The following is a 9,132-nucleotide window of genomic DNA, read 5'->3' on the forward strand; positions in this document are numbered from 1 at the left end:
TAGAATTTCTCAAAAGAAGGTCTGTGATCTATATTGAGTTTTATTAGTCTTCCCGTTTTCCTTTGTCCAAAGTTTTCTTTTTTCCCTCAACTTTAGTTCCTGCTTCCTATGGTCTCGTCCCCCACCCCACATTTTCCTACACCCTCCTCTAAATATATCCACATCAAATATTCTACTCAAAACGTTTATAATATACAGTTTTCCTCCCCCACATCAATCGTGAATAACGTTTTATTGGCGGAAAATGAATCAATTTATTCCTGTTTTCAACGTCCAGACGCCTTTCTGAACAAAGAAATTATAGCGAGAATACAGGAAGGAAGCGAGAAGACCACGAATAGAATCCAAAAGTGAAATGGTGGATGAGAATCATAAATGAATAAAAGAAAGAGACACGTGGCAACGGTGTGGGAAGTCGTCGCGAAAACGGAGCGAGGAATGGACGGTAGACCCAAAGCGATTGAGAAGAACTCGAGAATAATTGCCACTTTGGTGAGCACCAGACAAACGGTGAAACCTATTCGGGATTCTTCTGTAACTGGAACACCACCAACTGTCGAAGCTTCAAGGTAAGGTGTCTGAAAACGTTTCTCCAGATTTATGGGAAAATAATTCCTCGTTACCTGATCGAAAATCACAATTGTCGACATCGCAAAATGACCCATCATACATTGGAAATATTTAGTTAGAGTATCGGTTCTGGTGAGCATTTTGGGATTCGAAGAATTATAAATAAGAAATTCTGTGGAAGAATCAATGAGTGGACATGCGCAGCTCGGTTTCCATAGCAACCGTAGGAAAGGGGATTATTCAGTGCTTCGACACAATTACAATAGCGCGAATTCACTCAAAACTGCATCTACTAGCAATTGAATGACCAGGGAGTTGCTTAATTTCAGAAAGTAATGAAATTTGAAGCTTTTCTGCAGTGAAACAGCAAAAAATCACCTATTTCCAAGCGTTTATATGTTTTTCGGTGTATATTTTAATTATGTATAGTTAAACTATAAATCTTTCAACTTTTTTTCACACTTTTCCCTGTAAAAATAGATTTTTTCAGCCGAATTTCCCTCGAAAAATCCACTTTTTTCGAGATGGCCTAGAAAGCGCGTGGCCGGCGGCCATGGCCGAGTTTAAAGGCGCAACGAGTTAGATGTGCAGGTTGTCGCTACCATCGAGCGTTTCAATGCATTTCCCTGGTTTTTCGTACTCTTTTCTTCTGGCCTAAACGATTTTTTCAATTTTTTCATGAATTTTTGTTGAAAAATGAAAATATTTTAACTGAATAAATAAACTAGGATGTGCTGAATCAGTTTTTCTATGCTTTTCAGGATTTTGACTGCGTAAAAATTATTTTTCAGTCAAGAAGTTTTCAACTTTGATTTAAAATTGTTTTTTTTTCTCTCGTTCTTCGTTTTTTGTTGTATTTCAGCAAGATTTCTGTAATTTAGTGTTTTCAGGGTACAATGACGTTCAAGAGACGTAACCACGGAAGAAACAAGAAGAACCGCGGACACGTCGCGTTCATCCGCTGCACCAACTGCGGACGTTGCTGTCCAAAGGACAAGGCCATCAAGAAGTTCGTGGTCCGAAACATCGTTGAGGCTGCTGCTGTCAGAGATATCGGAGATGCTTCCGCATACACCGGTGAGTTACATTTTCGAATATTAAATGAAGTGCCTACTTTGGTTTTTCGAATTTTTTGCAGTAATTGTTTTCTTGTCTTTGTCTTTCTCAATTAATGATCTCGAACTAGTCTCAATTAGAAAACAACCTTTTTCATTCGGAGTCTGTCAGTTTTCAACAAACAAACTCTCATCGAGTTTTCCTGAACTATTTTCTGAAAAGTGCCAATTTTCAGCATACGCTCTTCCAAAGCTCTACCACAAGCTTCACTACTGCATCGCCTGCGCCATCCACAGCAAGGTCGTCAGAAACAGATCCCGTGAGGCCAGAAGAGACCGCAACCCACCACCACGTTTCGGACAGCGTACCGCTGCTGCTCGTCCAGGAGCCCCAGGACCACGTCCATAAGTTGTTTGCTCTTTGAAATGATAAACCTTTTTGTTGAAATTGAAATCTAAATTCCTGTATCGCACGAGATGAAAGTTGAATCGATAAATGAATTTTGATTATAAATTAATATATATATTTATATCATCGGATGAATTATCAACAGAAAAACAACAATGAAAAGTGCGCAAATATAAGTGAGCTTCTAGACCCGAACTGAATTGTGTTGCTCAATGTTATTCACATTTACTCCTTTGAAATTGCTTAAATAGATGTTGTGTGGCGACGACTCCACTGTCAGATCACTCTTCTCGTCCTCCTCTATCCGTTTTGTTTGCGGCGAACACGACGGTATCGAGATTCGGCGTGCCGCCTTCGTGTTCTTATCGCTCCACTTCTTGCCTCCTCGCTTTTTTGAAATATGCGGATTGTCTTGATACAAATTCTTCAACTTGTACATGCGTAGTTGCGTGTAGACACGCTTTAGCTCTGCCTGGAAAACAAAGAAGATTAGAGAAAAGAAAACAGGAAAAGAGTCACTTCCGACTACAACTGCTACTACTTACCCGAATATCTTCGGGATTCATGTCAACGATGGGAACTTCCGCAAAGTCGATTGTTCCGTTTAGAATATTATCACGAAGTTTCGCCAACGACGGATGAGCACGTCCCGAGTGACCACCTAGTGTCATTGATCGTCGACTCGGCTCACCATTTGACTGAAAATAAGTGTTTCGAAAGGGAATTTCAGATTTTCGTAACATACCAAATAAAATTTAGGAGCCACAATGATAACAATATTCACCGAAACCGTTAATTGAAGATGAACAAAAGATACAATGAATAATGTATCCGCCCGTCCAGAATTTCGAATAGAATACCTAAAAAATAGATTTTCCAAAATTTTCCAGATTTTCAGAACTCACCTAATCAAGTTAGCCATCAATGTGATGACTGCCTCTAAGCACACAGCCACCGTGAACTGCCACCGCTCCAACCAGTCACTATTTCTCGCTTTATAGCATAATCTAACTGCATAGAGCAGGAAAAGCAACTCGTATCCATGCCATATCACATGCCATCCCTGCATCAAACATTGTGGCCACGCGGTTCTCCACAACGCAGTGTCACCCCACGAGCCGACAGTCCAAGCCATGAGACCAGTTATCGTCAAGGCTAGCATGGCAGCGAGGTATTTCAGCATATCCTGCTCTCGAACTGACACATGTTGCGCTTTTCGTACTCGGTACTCTTGGAGATTCCTGGAAATGAAAGTTGTATAGTTTTGAATGTTTTCGGTTTTCTCTCACCTATAAATTTTGAGCACAATTGATCCATAAAAAATCGAGAATCCGATTTGACGAAGCCACACTGCCACGCAACAACCGTACTCGGGCGGTGCAACGAAATCGAGAAAAAGGACCGAGTAGAGGATGGAGGCACCGATGAGAAACAGCTCCATTAGAGCCCAGCCACGAGCCTGAAACGACTGAAATTAGGTGGTTTGATGAGACTTCGGTGTTATAAAGGTCTTAGACTACAAATTACAAAGTGGGAAGACCATGGCACATTGTCATCTACTGTTCATTAACTGGATAACTGGATATTCTCATCACATATTCTCAGGCACTGTTGGATTAGGAATTACCAAACTTGTCACATGTCGGGCTAAAATTAAGCCAGACTTGCAACGGGCCGGCCGGCTCTAAGAACAAAAATTTTAAATTTTTGACAATGTTTTCAAAAACCGATAAAAACTCAAGCGCACACAGAATTTTTTACTATTTTTGATAAAAACTTCAAATATTTTCTAAAGATTTTGTGTAAAAATTGTGCACATTTTTGACTCCGGGCCGATATTTTGCAAGTCTGGGTATTACCAGACTTGCAAAATACATGTCGGGATAAAATCGGAACGGTTTTCTGGAACCCGAAATACAATAAATTATTTGGTTCATCTTCGAATTGTCCTCAAAAAAGGCCTTCTTGAATATCTACAGTAACCCAGGTGGTGTAGAAAAATGATCAAAATTAGTTTTTTTAAATCTGCAGAACTAAATTGTGACGATATTGAACTACATTTGACACTGTTATGGACCTATTCAGAAGGTTGCAAAAAGATGCAAAACACTCATTGTAGGCCGGCCCGTGGCACATAAACGAGTAGCTATCCGGCCCGTATTATATCATAGACATAGAACTCGCCGAGATCTATAGTTTGGTATATTTTTGGTCTCATTATATTGGGTTTGAAGCGAGTTACGCTCTAGGCCCGGTTTGCAAGTTATGATCTTCTGTACTTAGTAATGCTAACAGATTACAGAATGAAGATAAAAATATAATCTGCTATCACAATCCAAGAGCTGCTTAGCATTTTACTATAAATACTCACCTCATGTTGCCGTTTCCTCTGATAACAGACTATTGGAATCAATCCGATACAGATGATTGCACATATCGAGTTGAAGGCCAAGAGCATGTGGCGGCCTGGAATTTCGCTCATTTTTAAATAACAAAACACTTATTTTCGAACACTACTAGGAAGCTCCGCCCAATGTCTTGAAGTGGGCGGAGGTTCCCATAAAATAGAAAATAGCAACAATACAACTTGGTTAGTAGTGTAGTCTAGAAACAAAAATAATATTATACAAAAATAAAAATGATAATTTCTATTTTTAAGTGCTCACTGCATTATCTAAGCAAATAAAAAATAAAAAACCAAAAATAAAATTAGTAGGGCCATTCCAAAAACGTACTTATAAACAGACCTCTCTCCGCATCTGTCCGACACAAGACGACGTCTTCATTGTCGCAACACGATTTGGCTGATACTCGGAGACCGCCGTGAACTGTCCATGTACACTGAAATAAAGAAATGATTTTCTGATGTTTTGAGATTCTGAAACAATCTTTGGTTTACACTAAAACAGGCTCACCGGACTCCACAGTGGGGACCTACAGTATCCTAACTACAGTAAGAAAAAAATCTCTCTTGCTGAGAAAATCATCTTTGAGGAGTTGGTAGTATTATTCACGATACGATACCTATGTAAACACTCTAAAATTTTAGCAAAAAAAAACACGTGGTCCGCACTAAGTGGCGGTGAACATTTGAAACTATTTTCCTACAGGAATTTTTAGGATACACGAAAATATTACATTTCCACATATTTTTCTCATTAGAGCGTGTTCGCATTGGTATCGTTTGCCATATCGTGATTATTAGTAATTCAATTTGCGTTAATAATTGGAGCATCCAGGAGTCAGTTGAACCAGCTGATTTTGTTACAGACCTTTATCCCTCATTATCGAAACAGTTACCTACAGTAACCTTCCAAATTTATAGGAAAAATGTTACTGCGGTATGAAACTTCGGGTGAGTTTTGGAAGTCGATACTCAGCAAATTTGTATGAAAACGCTACAAACGAAAATTTTGAAACGAGTGGTAGACAAAATAAACCCATAGCTACAGTAATGGCGGTAATCCTAACAACTTTGACCGTTCTCCGTTGAAAATGTCCATATTTAAGAGTGTGCGATGGTTATACTGATTGTTTCACAAAGTTTATTTTTAATGGATCGTACAGATCAGAAGTAGAGCTTAATTTTTGTAGTTGACTACCTTTTTGTACGGACACTCCTTATCAAGTTACGTGTCGACAAAGTAATGTCTCCCTCAAATCGACCAATATCAGTTTTGAGTTGTCGTCTTAAAATAACCATAACTCTCTAGGGAGATTTTGTACAAAAAAGTTGTCAACTACAAAAATAAAAACCTGGCTTTGTTCTGTATGATCCATTAAAAACTTACGTGATGGGACAATCAGGGATACCGCAACACATTTTCAACTGTAATCGGTCAAAGTTGTTAGAATTAGGACCATTACAGTAAGACTAGCAAACTACAGTAACTAGAACCCACAACTGCATTTTAAACAATCTGTGTGTTCTGTATCTGTTTCAGAATCTTCATCCCTGTGGTCTTTCTCAAGGTCTTCAAAATCCTCTTAATTTGAGTTTGAGACTCTCTACCAAAAGTTCTCAACCATGCAACTTCGCTCCACCGCCCATTCTCTCTCAACCCAAAAAACTTCCCCACCGAACACCACCCCCTTCTATCCTCCACTGCTTCTTCTTCTTCTTATCTCAAAAAGTCATATTTTCCCTCCTCTCCACTTTTTTTTGGTGGAGGACTGAGAAGGGACCTTCTGGAAGGGAGGGACCATTGAAGCGTGTGTCTCTCTCTCTCTCTTTATAAGCTCCGCCCCATTTTGGTTGAGCTCACAAAGCCTGTGTGTATGCCTAGAAAAGGACGCGGTGGAGGAGGAGGAGGGGGGCAAAAATGATGGGGGAAAAGAAGAAGAAGAAGAAGAAGAAAAAGATGGAGAAGAAGAAGAAAATCTCGTCGTCGTCGTAAAATCGCATTCCCCTTCTTCTTCTTCTTCTTTTTTGCTCCTCTCTGCAATAGAAGACTGCGTGCGCGGCGTGCGGACAGAGGGGGCCCCGGGGTTTCGGAAGATGGAGAGAGGAAGAGAGAAGCAGCATCACATTATCCGTTTTTAGGCTCAGGCGCCATTTGAAAGAGAAAGAAAGAGGGGGGAATGATGATGATGATGAAAATGAGAGCAAAGAATCCACGTCATCAGACAATATTTCGGGGGAAGATATATCCTAATTCAAAGCGGAAAGAAGAAAAGACTCTAACCTGCCTTCGGAAGTGTCTTGAGATATTAACACTGCACGATGCTTACAACCGCGCTCTACCGAAATCGAAAAAAGTTGTGTGCGAAATTGAGAGACTCAGAGAAAAGAGAGGGGATTTCGGTGGAGCGCAGTTGTAATAACTGTGCCGAGCTAATGATTTGAATCAACATGAAAATTGAGAGCCAAGAATAATATTTCAGATCACCAGATATACGTTGAAATTCAGAACAATTTTCAAAAAATCCCTCTAAATTTTACTTAAATTCGTAGTGTGGAGCTGGCTGTAATCTAAACTAGATTAGGTATACTTGAAGCGCCTGAACCGATTCAAAAATTTAGAGCAGATCGCCTTCCGATTTCAAAAACTACTTAGGTGATCGTTTTCCGATGTATAAGCACACCACAGTTTTTACAACTGCGCTCCATCGAAATCCTCATAAGGTTCCGTAAGAAGCTGCCAATTTCGGTGGAGCGTATTTGCGCCTCGCTAATATTATACTAGATTTAATCTTCGAATCCAGAAACATCTATTTTGTAAAATTACCCTATTTCAGATTCTTCAACCCTTGTCTTCGTTTTTCCTGATTTTTCCAGCACCCCAATAAATTCCACGTGTCTTTCCTCGCGGGTCATGTTGACCCGAGAGTCTCATCTCACATCTGACATGATATCAACAAACAAAAACCGAAAACATTTTGTCAACCAAGCGAGTGAGCTCTCCTGGTGTCCCCACAGCAGTGTAATATCAATCGAGTGTAAATTAGTTGTCCCCCCCCCCTCCAATATCTGTTATATCACTTGATCAGAGCCAATCAAAAATAAATAAATCCGAACCCCCCCCCCCCCCCCCCGTTTTTTTCCGGGGGTATTTTTTTGGGTATTTTTTTTCGGAAATTCAGAAAACGCTTCTCGTCAAAGTGTCAATCTCTGGAGATGGTCTCCGGGGACCCGGGTTAGACCTCAATTCGAGCCGAAAAAGTTGACAGGCTTTGAGGAAAAACCAAAAAAAAACAAAACAAAAAAAGTTGGGCGGCACCTGGAATCGAACCAGAGAGTGCAGGTGGACACGCTCATGAGGAACAACAATTTTACCGGCTGCGCCATTGGAGCACAAATTTGCAATTCGAAAGCGAAGGGTTCATAAAGCGGGAAGATTTTTCTTTTTGCAATAAAAACAGAAATGACGTGGATGTGTTTTTTCTAAGCGTTCGGGGTATGAAAGAACCTAATATAATGACCAATTATTAATAAGTGACATATTCAAACCAGTTGTTTTTTTCTTAACTAATTGAACATATCTGGCCTAGAAAACCAAAGAAAAACTAGTCCACCAACCTTCGTATGACAATTCACGGCAGAGCACATATCCACATCGAATTGATCCAATTGTAGTGTTAAATACGCTTTTCGATTTGCGTTGATCGGATCGTGTGAGACGAAGACAAGACGTGGTAGCCATCTGAAAATTTGTGCTATTGAATTTTTAACTGAAATTTCTTTCCAGAAGACGTCCTAAACTAGACAAATCTCCCGCATCGTTATCCCTCTAATCCCTCCGCCTACATAAATCTCGCCAATGAGATAAAAGATTAGTTTCCGTTTACTTCGCATATGTTAAGAATTCCACGGGAGAGGGGGTACTGTACACGAAAATTAGGTAGTATTAAAAAGTCATAAGATGGTAGAACGATTATATGCCGTAATTGGCTGAAATTTATGGACTGTGTATGTTGACAGTTGGGGATTACGGTAGGACAATGTTTCATAAATTTGTGCTGGACCCACTAAATCAAAATTTTTTTGAGCGATTCTCAATTTTTTTGAAAATTTGTGAAAATTTCAACTCACCGATGGTTATTACCGGTGCAATTCAACTGCAATCCATAGAAATGTGTCCTTCTCGCAAAAGAGACTTCAAACGGTGGAAACGGCAAGAAGGAGGACTTATCCAACAGTTGCGGATCGAAATTCTTGGAGTGATTCGCAAAAAAGTGTGCCAACTGAATAAGTCTCGGAAACTTCAAGGCAACTGCTGTGGATAGAAAATGCTCCGCTTCGACGACATGTCCACATGGATATGGTTGGTCGAGGGAGCTGAGAAGCTCGGTCAGCGGTTGACCGCCTTCCGTCACCGTTGTTCTGGCGTCAGTGGATGGGATGAGGGATGATAATAATAGAAGTAGTAGGATTAGGGAGGAGGAATAATAATTGAAAAACAGTGTTCTTCTACTCCCCCCAATAATTTTTGACGACGTAATCGTGGTGTGTTCCAGAATCCGTGAGGACGACATCGACGAAGACGTCGTCGTCGTCGGACGCCTCATCGATTCTGGCGGAGAGGGTGGCTCCTCTCTCTGTGAGGAGGAATGGAGAGAGATGGAGAGTGTTGGTGGCTGAGAAGAAGAAGAAGAAGA

The 9,132-nt window shown here is 40.4% G+C and overlaps 4 protein-coding genes across 4 annotated transcripts; 1 reads left to right on the forward strand and 3 right to left on the reverse strand.

Moving 5' to 3' along the window:
- Positions 1-266: 266 nt before the first annotated feature.
- Positions 267-710, reverse strand: GCK72_003587 (uncharacterized protein; the record flags this gene model as incomplete). The annotated part of the gene is made up of 2 exons (XM_053724134.1): positions 267-578; positions 624-710. 2 exons carry the CDS (start codon positions 708-710, stop codon positions 267-269), a joined length of 399 nt encoding a protein of 132 aa, XP_053592779.1.
- Positions 711-1,466: 756 nt separating this feature from the next.
- GCK72_003588 (uncharacterized protein) lies at positions 1,467-2,034 on the forward strand (the record flags this gene model as incomplete). The annotated part of the gene is made up of 2 exons (XM_003107465.1): positions 1,467-1,647; positions 1,862-2,034. 2 exons carry the CDS (start codon positions 1,467-1,469, stop codon positions 2,032-2,034), a joined length of 354 nt encoding a protein of 117 aa, XP_003107513.1.
- A 184-nt stretch (positions 2,035-2,218) lies between these two features.
- GCK72_003589 (uncharacterized protein) lies at positions 2,219-5,814 on the reverse strand (the record flags this gene model as incomplete). The annotated part of the gene is made up of 8 exons (XM_053724135.1): positions 2,219-2,506; positions 2,580-2,732; positions 2,780-2,894; positions 2,940-3,275; positions 3,324-3,493; positions 4,406-4,500; positions 4,782-4,875; positions 5,791-5,814. The coding sequence occupies 8 exons, from the start codon at positions 5,812-5,814 to the stop codon at positions 2,219-2,221; spliced, it is 1,275 nt and encodes a 424-aa protein (XP_053592780.1).
- A 2,239-nt stretch (positions 5,815-8,053) lies between these two features.
- GCK72_003590 (uncharacterized protein) lies at positions 8,054-9,042 on the reverse strand (the record flags this gene model as incomplete). The annotated part of the gene is made up of 2 exons (XM_053724136.1): positions 8,054-8,177; positions 8,567-9,042. Coding segments are annotated over 2 exons (600 nt in total), but the record flags the coding sequence as incomplete, so codon positions are not given.
- Positions 9,043-9,132: the final 90 nt, after the last annotated feature.

Source organism: Caenorhabditis remanei, chromosome I (genome assembly GCF_010183535.1).
Source record: "Caenorhabditis remanei strain PX506 chromosome I, whole genome shotgun sequence".
NCBI classification, from domain to species: Eukaryota; Metazoa; Nematoda; class Chromadorea; order Rhabditida; family Rhabditidae; genus Caenorhabditis; species Caenorhabditis remanei.